Source organism: Drosophila subpulchrella, chromosome 3L (assembly GCF_014743375.2).
Source record: "Drosophila subpulchrella strain 33 F10 #4 breed RU33 chromosome 3L, RU_Dsub_v1.1 Primary Assembly, whole genome shotgun sequence".
Classification (NCBI taxonomy): Eukaryota; Metazoa; Arthropoda; class Insecta; order Diptera; family Drosophilidae; genus Drosophila; species Drosophila subpulchrella.
This window is the reverse complement of record NC_050612.1, coordinates 14,478,076-14,496,901: the sequence shown is the minus strand read 5'-3', so window position 1 is coordinate 14,496,901 and position 18,826 is coordinate 14,478,076. Positions and strand designations below refer to the sequence as shown.

General features: G+C 41.9%; 3 protein-coding genes across 10 annotated transcripts in view; 2 read left to right on the top strand and 1 right to left on the bottom strand.

Annotated features, from left to right (window-relative positions):
• Positions 1–1,938: 1,938 nt before the first annotated feature.
• LOC119555574 lies at positions 1,939–16,674 on the bottom strand. Its single transcript, XM_037867043.1, has 8 exons — positions 16,569–16,674; positions 4,355–4,649; positions 4,079–4,274; positions 3,547–4,018; positions 3,129–3,488; positions 2,767–3,065; positions 2,383–2,708; positions 1,939–2,322 (listed from the first exon to the last, which is right to left on the bottom strand). The coding sequence occupies exons 2-8, from the start codon at positions 4,425–4,427 to the stop codon at positions 2,144–2,146; spliced, it is 1,905 nt and encodes a 634-aa protein (XP_037722971.1). The 5' UTR covers positions 4,428–4,649; positions 16,569–16,674; the 3' UTR covers positions 1,939–2,143.
• On the top strand, positions 6,434–11,045 carry LOC119555576. Its single transcript, XM_037867045.1, has 4 exons — positions 6,434–6,760; positions 7,366–8,250; positions 10,729–10,849; positions 10,910–11,045. The coding sequence occupies exons 2-3, from the start codon at positions 8,185–8,187 to the stop codon at positions 10,825–10,827; spliced, it is 165 nt and encodes a 54-aa protein (XP_037722973.1). The 5' UTR covers positions 6,434–6,760; positions 7,366–8,184; the 3' UTR covers positions 10,828–10,849; positions 10,910–11,045.
• Positions 10,914–18,826, top strand: part of LOC119555572 — a 91,201-nt gene continuing 83,288 nt past the window's right edge. For 4 of the 8 annotated variants that reach the window (XM_037867038.1, XM_037867037.1, XM_037867027.1 and 1 more), the window contains exons 1-8: positions 10,914–11,045; positions 11,604–11,797; positions 11,869–11,987; positions 16,112–16,310; positions 16,586–16,741; positions 16,807–17,111; positions 17,703–18,064; positions 18,130–18,548. In XM_037867038.1, coding sequence (XP_037722966.1) covers positions 10,939–11,045; positions 11,604–11,797; positions 11,869–11,987; positions 16,112–16,310; positions 16,586–16,741; positions 16,807–17,111; positions 17,703–18,064; positions 18,130–18,548 — 1,861 coding nt within the window. In that variant the 5' untranslated portion in view covers positions 10,914–10,938. Of the gene's footprint in view, positions 11,046–11,603; positions 11,798–11,868; positions 11,988–13,935; positions 13,960–15,259; positions 16,311–16,585; positions 16,742–16,806; positions 17,112–17,702; positions 18,065–18,129; positions 18,549–18,826 lie in introns of those variants that run through there. The other 4 variants (XM_037867026.1, XM_037867036.1, XM_037867035.1 and 1 more) reach the window with 4 other exon arrangements.

Here is an 18,826-nt window from a genome sequence, read left to right as displayed (position 1 = left end):
AAAGTCCTGCCTTTCTTTTTCTCTCTCTTTTGGCTCTCAGCTCTTGGCTCTTGGCCCTTTGGCCGTTTTTGTTGTGGTTTTGGACGGTTCGCCATCAGTTTGCAACATTTTGTTCGGGCTCGCTCGCTATCCTCTCGCTCTCTCTCTCTCGCGATTTTTGTCCTTCGCCTAGGAAGCAGGAGCAGGATACCCAAAAGGATGCATCCCAAGCCAGAGTGGAGCTCAGTCTCAGTTGATCTCTGCCAGCGAATTGTTGTGTGCAACGCGGCGGAACCTTACATTTACAACATTTTAACACAGAAATATAAAAAGACCCAAATCAAATCATCAACTTTAACAAAAAAAAAAAAACAATAACTTAGACAACTAAAAGAATTTCAACAAAGTTAACAAAGCGTTTCAGCAACAAATTTTCAAAAACCCAATAAATACAATTAAAACAATAAAAAATTACAAAAATATAAACCCAAAACATTTGTACAATTTTTTTTTGCATAAAAAATAAAAAGTTTTTCAACGCATAAAAAACGATGATGGAAAGGAAAAATGCTGGCGAAAACTAAGAGTTCAAGGTTAAGAGAAAATCTGCGAAAATGCACCTTTTTAACAGGGGCAAACCATAATAAAGCCAGCATCAACTGACAATAACAATAACAATAGCAACGTCAACGTCATCGCATATTCATTTGGGGCAAACTCAAACACTCACAATCGCAATCACAACCACACTCACACAAGAGCACCAGCACACTCAAAGACACACTCACACATAGAATTTACAAGCAGATTTACATGGGGAGCGCCTGTTATGTAATATCCTCCTTCTGACGCTGTCTCCTGTCATGTTCCGAGTCCTTGTTCCTTGTTCCCTGTCCCCATTTCTCGCGCCCGCGTGTGTGTGTGTGTGTGTGTGTGCTCGAGGGGGTGTGGCATGCCGTGCACCTCGGATTTGCTGCCCCACGGGTGCTAATTTGATTTAACTCGCTGCATGGGCACGGCATTGAGACATCGGGCCGAAGGACGAAGGACACTGGCCCACACTCCGCCCAACCCAGCTATTGGTAACTCATAAAAATAGGGAAGCGCCGAGGTGTGTCTACATTTGTGGCACATGCAAATCGGGCCCCCAAAAACAAACATATTACGCATACGCCGCGTGGCCGATGATAAATTGACTGAATTTTCACAGGAAAAAAAAAGAACTGGAGTTATTGGGGCTGGGCCTAATTAACGAATGTGTGTCATAATGCGACAGGCGTTAGTAGGTCAAGTAGATGCGATGCTGGGCGGTTGGAGGTCGCCGCAGGTTCAGTGGGGGGAAAAGCTCTGGCCAAAAGGGCAACCCGAGGACGAGGACGAGGACGGGCACAGGAACGAGGTGAGCTGAGATGAGTCGCGTTTTTTGGAGAGCAAACTGTGCGAGTAAATAAATAGATGGGCGTTTCTGGCCATTCAGACATTGTTACACATTCGTCCCGTGGCCCTGGGTGTGTGTGGGCTAATCTCGTCGCCTCTTCGCATTTCAATTATTTTGCAATTTTTATCAAATTCTCAATGTTCCCCCCCACTCTAAATCTTTCTTCTCTCTGACTGTCGTTTGCACCTCACTTTCACTTGTTTTCCTTTTGCCTCACCCACATTTCGAATTGTACTCGCATTAATGTTTTGTCACTCCCTATTCTTGCACAGGCAATGTAAGAATGAATCTCTACTCTCTGTCTCTGGCATGATTCGAATTAAACAAAACGAAAACTCTAACCTAAATCAGTTAACCTAACAACTCCATAAACGGTTTAAAGTTCCAACAACACAATGTACAAAGTCTAAACATGTTTAAAACTCCTACTTAATTAACAAAAACAAAATTTAAAAAACTGCAGTTTAAGTGCTTAATAAATAAACATCACTAAATCTTCCAAATAAATTATAAAAGGTAAGTGCTTTACATTTAATTTCTTAACATATAGATGTACTGGTTTATTCCAACGATTCTGAGTGTTTTAATTATATTTGAATGCAATCTTATGCGCACCACTTTCCACTTGAATGAATTAGTTCAATTATATCAGACTTTTGTACATGGTTTCTTTTGCTAAACAATTGCCTTAGGGAGATCGACTCCACGACACAAAAACGAATTTGGCTATAAAGGCATCTTTTCAACGTCCACGTTCCAGGCGGGCAGACCGCGGCAAACGTAAATGCAGCAGTTGTAGATGTTCGGCTCCACCTTGCCCTGCTGCACCAGCGAGAGAATGGAGCACAGGCTGCCCAGGTGGTAGTTGGGTTGGGCGTCCATGGTTGGCGGGTTTTCCTCCTTTCCTGAAATAAATATTATTTTAGTAACTCTTAAAGGCTTCAACATACTAACAACGAACCCACCTTTAATAATCCCATTTTTGAGCCAGGACATTCGATCAGTATGGGTCCAGGGCATCACTTTTGTATCTCCCGGAGCCAACCAAAGACTCAAGACTGTCACCGAAACCGTATCCATATTCCCATCCAGGGCGGGCATAAGAGTGCCCACTATCGAGGGACACAAAGCTCCGTGGTAGTAATCATGGGCTCCATACAATGCGCTGTACAAGCCTGTGCCCAGCATCCGCGTAGAATCGCAACCAAATAGGAAGACCACGCTGCGAGCACGTGCACGACAAATAGATCTTCCATTAACATACTGCAGCCCAGAACCATGACCTGCGTATCTACAAATTAAGCCACAAGCATTAGTCTAGTTTTTCGTATTTACACTAGTCAGCTTACACAAAGCAATCCGCCTGGAGGGCTCGCTTCAACATCAGCTCCTCGTTGGGCACGGTTTCAAAGAGATGCTGCCATTGGGACAGCCAGTACTCAAAGAAGCTGCGCAACCTGCGGCCTGAATTGACCAAATCCGCATCCGGATTTATTACACTCATTCCTTGTTTGATATTCGTTGTGTAGTAGCCATGCTTTATGTTTGATTTGTGATGCTGGAACAACCGCCAAAGGCAATGCAGGGATTTGACACGGCAGAATTCCTGAACGGTGACTAGTTGCTCCCAATGTAGATGGTCCAGGCGCTAAAATATAGGTCAAATTAGTTATACCAGTTTTTTTTTCCACTGATTAAACCTTTGGAATACCTCATCTACCACCAGGATGGTGGGAAATCTCCTGCCCGCCAGCTGTTGGCGCTCCTCCAGTTGCGTCCAATCGCTGGCCAATCCCTTGAGCATGTCGTACACCGACTGTATCTCACTTTCATTGCTGGACAGTTCGTAGCAGATGAGCTTGAGATCCCCGCCATTCATTCGATTGGCATGCAAGGCGGCTTGGGAGAGCAAAACACGCTGGTGAGTGCTCCATTGATTAAGCAGGCAGAAATCATCCACAAGAGTATTTACGACCTTGATCTGCTTTTGAACAACACTGCAGTCATAGCGTTTGCCGAAGAACAGAAAGGCATAGGGAGAGATTATGTCCCGGAAGGCAGTGAGTAGTTTCTAGAGGAGATGGCTTTTTAAAATGATATATTTCATAGGTTTGAGGTATCACACTCACTTGCAGAAAGGCGTCAAAGGCATTCAGCTCCTCCCAATACTTTTGCTTGGCCTCCTTGCCCTTCATGTTGAGGGGATCCACGGTGACCACTCGCCTGAACCGCTCCACTAGAGTGCTGTACTCCCGAAAGAGATTGGCCAGATTTTCATTGGAAAATCTTAGGCAAATGGGTCCCAATTGGGGGCTTCTGCAATGGCGGAGCAGGGTGAGATATATGGCTCCATCGCTGGCGATTATCTCGTTGAACACGGAGTAGGTGGTGGCGGGATTGAAGCTCTTGCATAGCTGCAGGACACACCATTCATCGGGCAGGGTATGACATATACTCGAAATGCGGGTTAGACCCTCTGTGGGCTCCTGTGCATCCTTGAGAAAGTCAAGGTACTCGAAGGATTCTTTGGTTGGCTTCTCCGGTGGCTTCTCGCGCTCCATCCGCTGGAGATAGTTGATGATGTTCTTCAGGAACTTTTTGCTAAGGATGATGTTTATTAAAAATACTAATCTTATAGGGTTTAAGCATGACATCTCTTACCTTTTGTAGTCATTTTTCTCTTGGCTGGAGGCTGATTTTATCAGCTCCTCTGTTGTGGGTCGCTGATTTTCCAGCTCCGCCGCTTCGGTGAGATAACGCAGATCGGTGGACTGGAATTGGGCTTTAACCTGATAGTAAATCGAGTGCTCCACATTGCCATTGCGATATTCCTCATCGGCGCGAAGTAAATTGTATTCTACATCGAAATATACATATATGCAAATTAGAAAATTGCAAGGGAAATTTCCCAGTTACAGGGGCTGTTTTAGCACTTACCCTTCGCCTCGGGGCCCACATCCGCACTGGTAAAACCGGCCAGTATCTTTGCCTCACCACCGGCTTCCAGCATTTCCTCGTATTGCTTTTATTTTTAATTGTTTATTTTCAAACTCTGGCGGCGTCGGTGTTTTTTAATCCACAAGTTGCCTCCTCCTCCTCAAGCGATAACGATTGTTGCATTCACGCATTCACCAACACTAAACTATCGATGGGCGATATGCGATAGGGACTAGTTCGCGTCTGTGGTATTTTTTAGGACCATATTTGAATTTCGCGGTAACAGCCAAGTCCTCTTGAAAAATAAAATATATTTTAAAATTAAGAAAAAATGTATCTTTATAGCTTAAAATACTTATTTTATTTTATCTGCAAGCAAAATAAATACGCAAGATATCAATGTTAGGTCTTCGCTGAAATGTTTTACTTTCTATTCATCTCTTTGGTGATCCTAAATTTTTAATATTAAGTAATTATAGATAAAACAGTTTAAAATTTAATGAGATTTGTTAATTACTAAAAAATGTTAGGCGTAACAGCTTCTAGTACGTTTGGATTTTGGTGGTAGTTGCCAGCTAAAAGCTTTTGCCTGCCCGTTCATTCATAAAAACATGAATTGAGATGAAAATGTGCAAGAGATTGCAGGTTAGCCGAAAAACAGATGTTAGGGTTGCCAGGCCGCCCAAAGGGGGATGAGCAGCAGAATCTGCGCAGCAACCACACCCTCCAAAAAAGGGCCCAAAAATTGGCTAAATATTTGTAAAGGAGGTTTTTTGAACAGATTTAAAGAATAATTTTTAGTTAATTTGATATTGAAATTTATAAATTTTAGCCAAACAACACCCATTAATGACCTCTGGTTTTTGGCAACCCTAAGCCACACCCTCCAGTTGCCCTAAAATGCCTTACGCAACAACAAAAGCCAAGCACAACACACACACACATACACATGTGTACAAAGATGGCCAATTATTGCAGCTATAAACAAAAAACAGGCATGTTTTTTTTGGCCATTTTTGGTTAACTTTTAGGCTGCCACTTTTTGTTGGTTTTTGTTGTTATCTTACTGTTTTGATTTTGTGACGTGCTTTCTGAGCTCTGCCGCTGCCGCTGCCTCTGCCGACGTCGGCTGCAAACTGCAGTTTTCTAATGACGTCTTTTGGAGGCAGCGAGAGATAACGGTATTTAACCGAGGCGATTGGGTGGTTGGAGCTTTAATGAGAGCTGAAAAGCCTAATTTATTTTTAAATAATACCTTTTACCCCTGACTAAAGAGGGATATATCATTGAATCTCTTTAAAACCTTTTTAAAATATTTAAAAACTATAAAAATGCAGGCGGCTAGAGCGAGTAATTACCGTTAGAGAAGCTGCAGCTGGTCGCTGTCTTGACTTGACGAAAGTTTCGTTAAATATTGAAATTGAAATGGCGCAGCGGCAGAAAGGCTTGCTCTCTCGCTGCCGCTGCCGCTGCCGCTGCCGCTGCCCACAGCCTCTGCCGGCGTAAGCATCCTTTCTACTTATTAATTTTGATGTTGCTTTTCACTTTTACTTTGTGGGAACGTGCTGTTTCGAAGTTTTGCCAGTGTTGGAAAATATATACAAAAAATAGGCTTTAATTGGGAATTTCTCGCTTGATTGGCATGTTCAAAAACCCCACCCCCCTAAAACATTAATCCACCTAACCAACCACCCCCCCCTCCCCCCCACTTTTTATTCACTGGCCTTTATCCTTTATGTTTTTTGGCTGCATTATTGATGTCGCTAACTCGGCACGTTCGTTGTCCTTTCCGCCTAGCAAATTATAACATTAATATTACATTAACACACACGTAGACACACACACACATACACATGCATTGGGGAGACATTAAAACTTTCGCACACAGCAGCACATGTAACGAAGGGCCAAAAACAACAAAAGCTGGAGCCACCCCAAAAGAAAACAAAAAAAAAAACTCAAAGAGAGTGTGTGTGTGTGTGTGTGAGTGTGTGGCACACATTCCAACAGTTGCAGCAACGTCGCTGCCAACTGCGCAGTCGGCGTCGCAGCATCCCTCTGCATTTGAGCGACTCAAAACGAATATCGAAGTCGCCGTCGACGGTTGTGTGGCTTTTCTCTTGCCTCAAAAACACCTAAACTAAACAAAATAAAGCTCTTAACTAAAACTAAAAAAAAAAGAAAATAAAATCTACAATAAATAACTCACCAAAGCAAAGCTTAAACATATAGAAAATTCCTAAGAAAAGCCAGCGTTTAAAGGCGAACAAAAAGTGTAGCATACTTTTGTGCCCCCGTGGAAAAAACGCCCACGAGGCAGGCGAAAATGAATTAATCAAGTTGAATTCGAATAATAAAGAATAAATAAAGATTAGCCAAGAAGAAGCGACATTTAAGTAAATTAAGGTGTGGTGATTTATGCAACTTTTTTGAGGCACACACGCAGCGAAAAGAGAGGGGGTGTGGGGGGGTCAAAGCCACTGCACATACCTCTAAGCCAAGCCACACACACACACACACACACACAGACAAGGAGAGAGGCAGAAGAAGAAGCAGAGGCTGAGGGCATACAAAATAAAGGATAACGACGGAAAACCAAGAAAGAAATCGAAATTAAAATATAAGCCCGTGGGAGGGGAAAGAGAGGAAAGGAAAAGGGTGGTGAGGGAGGGGGCAGCAATTTTCGGCTGTCGCTGTAATTCGACGCTCATCTCCTGCTCTACTTTGCTCTCTTTCTCCGCTCTTTCTCCTCTCGCCACTCTGCTGCTCTCCCGTTTCGTCAAGTGAAAACATTTCGTTTGGGCTTCGTCAAGTTTTGTAGGTATTTTGGCCACACGAAAATACCCAGCGCCTTCATCCTGCTCGTTTTCGTGGCGAAAAAAGGAAAATCTCGAGATTTTCAGCTCAAAAATCACTTAAAAATACACCGAAAATTCCTCTTAAATATTGTGAAAAGTGTTTCTCTAATAATTAACAAAAATTGGTTTCTCAAATACCCAAAACATATATAGCAGGCCAAAAACGAACTTTTTTTCGGTGGGCCGCGAAAGGCGTTGCCAAATCAAAGGCCACAGGATAAAACAACAAATTCCTAACTTAAATTCCAAACAAAATCCTAAACGAAGGCACTGAAGTAAAAATTTAAAGATAAAATCAACCAAAAAAAATATACAAAAATTAATCATACGCACCGTTAAAAAGCACCAAGTAAAATCTGACTAAAAGCGAAAAACTACAAGGAAAATAAAGGACAAACAAAGGAATAAAACTCTCGAAAGCAGCAGCATCGGCAAAGAACATTCTGCTGCATAAATAATACACTCGACACACGCATACGTATACGCCATATAGGCCAGGACATACCAGCAGGATACCACACACACACACAGACGCAGGCAGGACGTGCTCCTGTTCTATTATTTAACTGCTTTCAACGTCAGCACCACGTTCAACCCGACGAAAGTCGATTGAAAGCCGCCTTCAACAAACCCAGCATCCCTCTCGCTCTCTCTCTCTCACCAAAAGAGAGCCAGCGAGTCCTTTGTGTGCGCCAGTGTGAGTGTGCGTGTGTGTGTGACAGCAGGAGCGACGTCAACGTCAATCCGCTCAATATTTATACATTGAACCGAGTCTCGCGGCCCTCACAACGCAGACGCTCCTGGTCCTCCGCTTGGGCCCAAAATAAATAACATCTGACAGCTGCCCAGAGTCCTGAGTCCTGAGTCCTGAGTCCTGCATCCTGAAAGCACTTAACGGGCACAGGCAACGACACAATTTCCCCAGGAAAACATCAACCAAACTGAACGCGATCTTAAAACGAAAACAAAACAATGGGCGCCAAGGAAAGTGTCGAGGCAGCCGCCAAAATGAACGCCGATGGCTGGGGCCATGTGGAGGTGTGTATTATTTATAAGAAACAAAGAAAACAAACTATAACCCATCCATAAATTCCGCTTCATAAATTTCCAAGCAACCAAATGGGAAAAAGGAAAAAGTTTTAAAATCAAGAACTATTTAAAAAGTCATAAAATTAGCTATGTAGGGGAAATTCTCAGTTCATTCATGTTGGTTCTGAAAAGGTTTATATAAATTTTTTAACAATTCCATTAATACAAAATTAAATAGTTATACATCAATGCTGTTTTATAACTCCTTAAAGTAACTAAGCTACTTAAAGGAAACGGTATTTAAAAGTATAAGACATTTTAAAAGTTTTTTAAAAATAATAAACTTTAAATTAACAATATCAACAAATTACTTTTAATAATGCCCTTTTTCATTAATTTTATAAAACAATTTATTTATGATAAATATAAACGAAGATGTAGGAGGAGTAGGATAAGAGGGATCTCTTTAGAAGAGTTGTTATCCCTAAATTGGTTTCTTTACTTCAGTAAAAAATCATTATCTTCTTAGATTTCTGAGTCTTGCCCCGAAATTTTTCCCAAAAACGATAAGAATGTCAATGAGCCATTGAAAACAAACCTCAAGATTTGTTTCTAGCCAAACCAAATCGTAACTCTTACAAAGTTGCCAAAGACTGCCGCAACAAATCTTTATTTTACCAAGAACCGCCTCTTCAGTTCTTCTCTCCGCTAGAAACCATGAAAAGCCCCCTAATATTGTCAACAACTTGATGATCCATTTCGATGCGTCGCTCATCGAACCAAAGTGTGTCAGACAGACGATCCCAATTGCAATTCTAATGAGAGTGGAGAGTGGCGTGGCGAGAGTGGATGGATTTTAAAAATAAATTTGACAACAACACGTGCGCCTAGCACGCGAACGGAGAGCACCCATTTCCCCCATTTTCCCTTTTTATTTTCATTCCCATAACCACTCCGGATTCCCATAGATGTTCCCATGGTCCACTTGATGATCGCATGCATGTTGCTCCGCCATATCTAGCCAGAGATCTGATCTCTCGAGCGACCCGAGAGCTATATATGTGGGTGGTACGGCGCTCTCGAGACGCCAAGAGATCCGAAAAAGAGACCAAAGTAGTTTTGATTTCGATTTTCTTGCGAGCGTCGGTTAGTTGAGTCTGCGGCGTGCATTTGTGATGTTGTTTTGGCTTTTTCAATATCTCGTCAGCCCCGATCCGTAAACCGCAATTCGAACCGTTTCGGAAGCCGGCTACTGAATGGCCAAAACCGATTCATAAAACAGGTGTCTGTGTGTCTCGCCCTCTGGGTCAACTGATGTAAACAAACGTTTAGCTATATATAAATATATATATATAAATTCCTATTTTATAGCGATCGAAATGTGCTTCTTTGCTAGTGAAAAACAAATGTGGCCAACATATGGGCCAGTCTGTGAATATTTATAAAATTTAATCCACATAAAAATAAATCCTACTCCATCTCACCTCAGAATTTTGCTTTCCTTGGGGAGTGCAATGTCTGCTTGAGCGGTCTAAGAAAATCCAATGTGAAAACATCAAAGCACATTTTCCGCTTTTCATCGTTCGGCTTGCGTTGTGCATCGCTTTTGTTTTTGACACCTACACAACTTTTGCGGCGGCGGGGGAAAATATTGCTGCACCAGCGTTCGCACCTCTTGGTCTGGCTTGATGATAATAAACTGTGGCGTGGGTTGCTTCAACGCTTTAATATTGCACAGCCAAGCTGCCAAAGCCTGAAACTTGTTGTGCAGCCTTCGCTTCGGATATTTTGAATTTTTTCAATTTTATTGCAACTTAAAGATAGTTAATGTTATACGTCATCAACTTCCCACTTCTTTTTAATAATTGCCTTGAGATAACTTATCTTGAAAACATTTTTTTGTAGGTAAGGGTAATATTTAAAAAACTTAAAGATTTGTGAGAGAAATCTTAAAAGCTGTGTACTTTAAGATTTCCTTCACAAATCTTTAAGATTTTCTTGCCTACAAGGGTAGTCTATATATTGTTTTTTTTACACTACAAAATTTACCTTAATTGTTATCAACAAAAGTATTCAAAAATTCATTTTTTAAACATTTTGTAATATATATATTTGCAAACAATTTGGAGGAATATTTTTTTAGCCACAGTATCACAAGCCTTTAGCGAAAAAATGCACTCAAAAATATATTCGATCTGAAATTTAAAAGATGGGTACATTAGCGACTTTTTTATAAATTTATCAAGTGTGTTTATATAAATTAAATATTCGAAATGAAAGTATTTTTTTGTATTTATTTTTAATTTTGAAAAATCTTAAGCTAACAGGAAGTGTGATTACCATAGATGAGACTCAGTTTCTACCCGTCATAAGCACTGTAGGCTGTCTAGAGAAAAGCCACAGGTCAATAACTCGAATATTTACAAATATTTGTTTTAATATAAGGAAAACTAATCCCAATGGCTTATCATTTTTTATTTCTTTCAGCGATCAAGTCGCTACCACAACCATCGGCACAATCAGCGCTCACAGTCGCTGAATCGCGGACAGGCGCTCTCGCAGGCGGACGTGAGCGGCATGTGGTGACATCGGGGTGCCTCTGGTAAAGGTGAGTGGTTGACCCATGCCCCTGATCCCGGCCAGAAACTAATCGAAACCCATCCTGCAGGATCTGCGGCTAGCTGCGCCAACTGCGCCATGGGTAACAAACTGAGCTGCTCCTGTGCCCCGCTGATGCGCAAGGCCTATCGCTATGAGGATTCCCCCTGGCAGAGTTCCCGTCGTCGCGATGGCCATCTATTGAGGTGGGTTATGGTCCTAGCTCTCGGGACTGAACCACTCTTTTGGCCCGACTCTGTTTATGTTCTCTGACTGCCGAAAACGAGGGCTTCAATCACCACCGCCACCACTACCAACTACTGAACCACAATTGAATTCGCTCTTTCGATAACTTTTTTCAATCCAACTAATTGTGTTCTTCTTCTGGTTTTTCTTTCTTTCACAAAAAAAAAATATATATGTATGATACAATTTACCAACTTACGACAAAATCGAACAAATATATGTACACCTCCAAACCACAAACACAATTTGATGCGGCCAAACCACCAAACCACCACAACAACTACAAATGTATCCTGCTTCAACTTTCCTTCCTACCTACGACTGCAACTACAACAACTATATCAACAAAATGTGTTTCTTTGTTTTCCCAATTATCCTTAACCTATCCAAAATCCACCGAACCTCCGAATCGATAATTAAAAAAAATCTAACAATTGGAATTGAACACGATATCAAAAATGTCCAACCCGCAAAACACTAACACCAAACATTGTTAAAACCTAATTAACCAACGATAGTTCGTTCAGGTTGTGGGCAGAGGTCTTCCATGTATCAGCCAGCGGAGCCGGCACCGTCAAATGGCAACAAGTGTCCGAGGATTTGGTTCCTGTGAACATCACCTGCATTCAGGACTCGCCCGAGTGCATCTTTCACATCACCGCGTACAACAGTCAGGTGGACAAGATACTCGATGTGAGACTTGTGCAGCCAGGTGAGTGCACATTCGTTGGGCGCCAGTGTCAAGGGTCAACTAATTGGAGTTCTGCCCCCATCGAACTTTAGGTACACGCATTGGCCAGGCATCGGAATGCTTTGTTTACTGGAAGGATCCCATGACCAACGACACCTGGGGCCTCAACTTCACATCGCCCATTGATGCCAAACAGTTCCGCGAGTGCTGTGTAAGTATTCTCTTACGGTCTGGCAAAGCAAACATTTTCGCATAGCGATGACAAAACAACAATGCCAATAAAAAACAAAAAAAAAATATATAATTTGAAAAACAAAAACAGCCTAAGAAAAACAAAAAAAAAAAAAAATTGAAATTAATTCAAAACCAACCTCAACTGATACCGATACCGAAATAAAACCTCAGCCACCCCACAAATAATACAGCAACACAAAACAGAGGTCTGGCGGCGAGCTGTAATCATGCCCGCCAGCTGGAGCACTCAGCTGAGCCACCAACCCCGAACCACTACCAAAATCAGAACCACCAGAACCACCGTACCAAGCCAAAAAACCGAACCACCCACCCACAGAACACTCATTGACATACTATACACAGACTAACAGTAGCAAAACACTGAGGGAACCAAGGTGCCGACCAAAATGGTGACGATTAAAATGATAACGACAATGATTATGATGTTGATGCTGCCGCTGACGACGATGATAATGATAATGATAAAGATGATATCGATAATATGAGCCAGTTGATGTTTGCTTTGCATATAAAACACATCTCTCTAGCCATGTACTTTAACTATCCACATTCAATCTCAAGGTTCAGTGCCGCAAGTACTCGAACAATCTGAAGATGAAATCATAATAAAGCTCTTCATTCGCTCACTATCACCGCAGAGTCACGGTCACTGTCATAGTCACAGTCACAGTCACACACTACGTTTATGCGAAGTACGAACTTGTATTTTGTTGTCCAAATTTAAATACTTGACCATGAGTGTGAAAAAACAAAAATGTCAACAGCATTCAAACAGCAATTAAAGGTTTTATAAATCACTTACTACACAGAGAAAATTATGACGTTCTCATCTGAGTTGAAAATGTTCTTAAAAATATAACGACATTTTAAAGTTGAAAATGTTTTAATTTTGCTCGAATCAAGTTGAATTGGAGGTAGCGTATACTTAAAAGTTGTTTAATAAACTCAATTTAACTTTTCTCTTTCGTTGTAATATTGAGAAAGATGATACCAAAATGTACTTACACGGTTTTTAAGACCGAAAATTCTCAATTCAAGAACAATGTTTTTGGATACTTCCCTCTGTGTACTTGAAATTAATATCTTGTTTTTTGGAAATAGTTTTTCAAAATGGGTTCTGACATTTTTTTATACAATCGTCTTCGCATAAACGGAGTTACCATCGAAGTAAAAATCCCTGCATAAAAGAAACTTTCTAAAACACTCACCGTTACATAACTCTGCCCTTTACTCGCTAATTAGTTGGAAAACTTGACGATTTGAAGAATTGGTTCGCTGAAATTTTAAGACAATTTTCATTCGTTTTTTGTTTAGTTTCAAAAATTGTTTTTTAGTTGTATGTGGAATTTTGCGTTTTTCGTTTTCTAGCTTATGTCCATTGACAAATTTGGCCAAGTAAAGTATAATCGTAGTATTTATAGACACACACTCACACACATGCAAACACGAGCACACATACACAGACATGCATTTGAAAAACGATCAAAAGATAACTCATTCGTAGTCAGAAATTGAGGGAGAAATTTAAGAGATGTGCAAGAGCTAAGATTTTCTGTCCGATTTCCCAATCCTTTGAGGCAAACCTAACCTGTACATACTCTCTGAAATTATTTATTTAGAATTGTGTATAAATTCCCAATAATATGATAATCAAAACTGATATCAAGTTCAGCTAAACTTTAACCCTCTGTACTACTTAATTTCTGAACTATTCTCATCCATAAAGCTATCATCTCCACAGACACATTTTAAACTGAAAATTGAACCCATCTTTGTACACACTTACCATATGCCTATTAATATTTAGATTCTAATATAATGTAGTCAGACATAAACTATCTGGACTAGCCAAGTCTAATAATTGTTTCATTTTCTTTTCTTACTTTGCGCATCATTTGTTGCAGGTGTCTTACATTGTAAAAAAATACGTTAGTATCGCTTCATATTATTTCTTTTCCACTGTGTACAGTGTACATTCACACAGCCAAACACACCAATGAATAATTCTTGTTTCACCTAAGTGTCGTTTGATCGCCGATAAAGATAATAATAATAATAATGATTAAATAACAATATCCATGTAATAGTTCACCCTCCTTTAAACGAATATCTCTGTTCAAACCGCAGTGTCGGGCATGAGTAAGATTTTTCCATAAGTGTTTCACACCACAGCAACCACATACTGAGTGTCGTAATTGTTGTAAGCTTTTCTGCTCTATGTGTCCACCCACCACAAGAACCAACCACCCACCGAACCACCGAACCACCACCCACCAGCCCCAGTTTTCCACCCACTCTCTCGCTTTCACTCTCAGTGTTCAGTGTTCAGATATCTCACCTGAAGTTCCTAGTCCTAGGACTCATTTGTAAATGTGATTCATCCAAGTGTGAAGATGAACAGCGAAAACTATCCGATAACACCGACACACAGACAGACACACGCCACACACACACACACCCACACACACACACACTAAAATTTGTTAAATGTATTTATATTATATATTCTTTCATTTCTTTTTCTCTCTTCTAATCATTTTTCGAAATCATTGTCGAAACACGCCAAACTCAAAAACTATAAATCCTTCGAAATATTTCATTTTTAAATGCATTTCATTTCGTACTTCAATTCGAAACATTTTCAAAAACAACCGATACCAAAATGAAAACCGACGGATATGTTTCTTTCGAAATTTATGAATGATAAAAACACGCAACTCCAACAAACAACAAACAAAACTCAACAACAACTCAACTACAACAACAATACCAAAAAACCCCCCGAATAAAAACATTCTGAATGTACACCACGATTCTCTCTAAAAATCTATTCTATATATGAACCCCTCGAATTCCCCCCTTCGAAATGCTTTTACTATCTAACAATAATTTTATTTAACTACTCTAAATATATATTTATGTATAAATATATTTTCAACTCGATTCGTTTGCATTTCACGTGTGCCACAAAAACCAAAAACCTGAAACCAAACTAAATTTCCAACAATAAATGCATAAATGAAATGAATGTCTGTAATTTAAATGAAATTAAAATTTGAACGCAATGATGATCGATCAACGATGTAAATAACTGTGGAATCGTACAAATGAAAATGCAAAAGAAAAACGCAAAACGCTTTAAAACAATCGCACGTATCCTCTACTACAATACCGTCACCTATCCCCTACAATCCGTTTCCGACGAGCCCTAATCCGATATTCCGATCCCGATCCCGATAATCCCGATCCATCCTCTCCCACTCCGAGATCCCATGCAAGTGGGCGGTTTACGAATCGAAGAAATTTTCAAAAATCAAAACCAGTATCACTCCAGTGAGAGCTAGATTCGATAGTTAGAGCCAGAAATAGTTGGAGATATAGCGCATATATATTCTTGGAGCATCATTTATCGCCTTGAAGGCGGCTTCCATGGAGGTTTCTGAAACCGAATCGAATCCAGGCGAATGGAACATTGTTATATTCAAGCAAACGCACATGCTTACAATAAATTGTTAAAGTTAACCCCAGATCAAAGTTGTATAATCAAAAGAAACGTTAACGTTAGGCTAAGTGAATGTTCGGCTAAAGACAAAGCTATATCGCTATATAGAACAATCAAGTTATCGATTACTAAATTGCGCTAAGCGCTAAGAAGAGACAAAAGCGCTGCAACTTAATATAACCAAGCCAAATCTCGTTGGTGTCCCACACACTCTATTACTAATTTCTATCACTATCTAGATATTGTACTAAAGTAGATCCAGGCTTTTAGCACCCAAAGTCAAGCTTCAAACTCTACTTCCTGCACCTGCTCTACTATTAGAAGTTCTCTAAGATTTTTCAAAACACTATCCTTTAGTAACTTAAATAAAAAACACACAGACACGCCTATTTCGCCGAGCTGTTAAAGGCAACTCGAGCCACAGATCTCCAAGGAGAGTTGACCCCAGATGATATGCTGGGTGTTAAACAAAGATATATATATATAGAGGAAGAGACAGATTAGAAAGAGGAGAAACCGCACACACAGAACCTTGTAATCCCAATCAACTAACCTAATGATAGTGCGACGTTTTACAGTCGCCTTCTTTCAAATTTTCACGAAAGGCCTCGTCGTCGTACTCGCTGAAATTGGACCCCCCCGGCAAGGGCAAGGTGAAGGCCAAGCGAAAGCCGCTCAGCACTCCGGCGTCGCCATCTCGCGTCCGCCAGGAGCCCCAGTGCACCTGCATGTCCGCCGAGCAGTATGCGCGCCTGCGCACCGATCCCCGTGTTAGAGGTGAGATTACTACTCCATAAGCCCCGAGATAAAAAAAAAAAAAAACCAAACCAAATCAAAAGAAAGCCAGATATCCCCGAACAAGAGTCCAAGAAACCCGGAGAGATAGCAAGTTTTATGTTTTGATTTAACCCAAAAACAACCTCTCACCCAACCGAACCACCCCCCCCCTCCAAGTTTGTAACTCGAACATTTGCGAACTCAGTGCTTAGCGACTAGGCGACAAGATCCACCGCATCCCCACCCATCAAAACTCACCGCCATCCTCATTGCAGGTTCATCCACTTTGCCGCGAAACGTTGGTTCGCACCGAATCACCGACGTCGACGGCCAGCAGCAGGTGGGCTCCGGCAAGGTGGTCAGTGCGGTGAGCAGCACCTCGCTGTACGACAACGTGGCCAGCGGAGGTCCCGGCCAGGCCCAGGGAGCAGGTGAGGATCCATGGAGGAACCAAAAGAATTAACTTTGATTTTAATTTGAAATCCGTATCCTTCAGATACCTTGCCGCGTCAGATGAAGGGCGGCCAGCAGGATAGGCAGGATGTGGCCAATGCCGGCGTGAATACCAACACTCCCGGCGTCATCGTCACCGGAGTGGGCAACGTGGGCAGCGATATGTGCGGCCAGAATCACGTGGGCTCACAGGTGGGCAACGACGACCCGTCTGCGTGCCAAATGGACATGGATCTCTCCAAGAGCGAGGGCACTCAGGCCGGCGGAGGGCTGCACCAGAGCGTGGGCACATGCACCTCCTCCTCCAAGGGAACCGGCACTCGCAACAAGGACTTTGGCGATGATATGGTTGGTTCACTGTCAAATCCGAAACATACACATGGGAAATTGAATTTTAAAATTATTTATTTTAAATCTAAAACAAGAATAGGTTCTTTAAAGAATGCTAAAATGCATCATTGATATTTAAAGCTATCTTAGGCAAGTCATTTATTAGACAATGTATTTCTTTCATAGGATATGCAGTTCCTTCATTTGTCAAGTATTTTTTTTCAAATTTGAGTAACGAAAAGTTTTCAGACCATTTCTCAAGTTGATATTCTAACGATCTTTCAGATTGTAAAGTATTTAGATAATTAAAAAAAATTTCAAAGTCTATATCTATATTTGAAATATTAACACCATAAATAACAAGTAAAAGCAGCTAAGGATTTTTTTGGAATCTTGAAGAAAGAATATATTTTTCTTAGAAAAGTTTTTATAAATATTATTTTGGCATAATAGGATTAGAGATAATATAAATTCCACTGAGAAAGCAAAACCACAATGTCCAACTAGTAGCTGCTAAATGCCGCTTTTAAGTCACCTTTCTCTGTGTGCAACCACCGAGTTAAGCCACCCACTTATGCACCACCTACCACCCCCACTCTTGACCCACAGACACGCGACGCGCACTCGCACGACATGCACCAGCATAACGTAATCAACAACAACACCCGGCGGAAGACCAAGAGCACCGAGGACATGAACGTGGACACCAGCACACTGAAGCGCATGCTGAAGCCGATGCCCAGCACCGAGTCGCCGGTGACCTCGCCGGAGATGGGGCGTCGGCGCTACAACTACTACAATGCGAATGCGGCCCAGACATTGGGCCACCCGCCGCACATGCACCAGCATGGCATGGCGATGGGCATGGGCGGCGGCGGCGGCGGAGGAGGAGGAGGCGGTGGCCACCACATCATGAACAACAACACGATGGGCCGGGCCAGCAGTCAGTCGTCGCGCTTCTCCGGCTCGAGGTGGGTGTTCTTGTTGGTTTGTTAAGTATACATATAGGCCTCTAACTGAACTACTTGTCCACCAGATCCTCGCATGAAATCGGACGTGGCTATCCACCGCGTAATCTCTACCTGGAGCTGGAGCGTGAACGCAGCTGCATTGAGGGTTCGCCCCCATCCGATAATGTCATGTTCGACAACCAGTGCTATGCGACCACTCCGAGCTCTAGTAATGGCAACTCGGATCAGGATCAGTCCTATGGGCAACAGCAGTCGTCGGGTCAGCATCCCCAGCAGCAGCAGGGACCTCCGCAGCGATCCTCGCGCCATCAGCACCATCATCAGCAGGCCCCGAATGTGACCCCCACCCCGGGATCGCCCACCTCGCGGCTGCTGCTCGAGTACGAGATGCATTTGAGGAACACTCTGGCCAAGGGCATGGATGCCGAGTCGTATAGTCTACACACTTTCGAGGCCCTGCTCTCGCAGAGCATGGAGAATCTGGGTGAGCTGGCTCGAGATCCTCGAGATTATACCACGTTTTTTGTGTTAACTTTATTGGTTGGTTTTTTACTCACTTTTGTTTCTCGTTGTTGTGGTAGCTGAACGTTTTGTTATTCCGTTTCTTTCGCTTCGCTTAATTGAATTTCTTTCTTAATTAGCTTTTGGGTAGCGAAATTCACCGGGAAACGTAACAACCTGTCAGCTAGTCAGTCAGTCCGCAGAAGCCAATCGAACCCATGTCAGCGGCCTAATAAAGTCAGGTGCTTTGCTCGGGGGGCA

Bases quoted from the DNA above. Each gene is read 5' to 3' on its own strand.
- LOC119555574 (XM_037867043.1), bottom strand. From the start codon at position 4,427: ATGCTGGAAGCCGGTGGTGAGGCAAAGATACTGGCCGGTTTTACCAGT. The intron at 4,019-4,078 runs GTAAGAGATGTC...CATCATCCTTAG, and splicing joins GAGAAAAATGACTACAAAAG to CAAAAAGTTCCTGAAGAACA. The intron at 3,066-3,128 runs GTATTCCAAAGG...CCTATATTTTAG, and splicing joins CCATCCTGGTGGTAGATGAG to CGCCTGGACCATCTACATTG.
- LOC119555576 (XM_037867045.1), top strand. From the start codon at position 8,185: ATGGGCGCCAAGGAAAGTGTCGAGGCAGCCGCCAAAATGAACGCCGAT. The intron at 8,251-10,728 runs GTGTGTATTATT...TATTTCTTTCAG, and splicing joins ATGGCTGGGGCCATGTGGAG to CGATCAAGTCGCTACCACAA.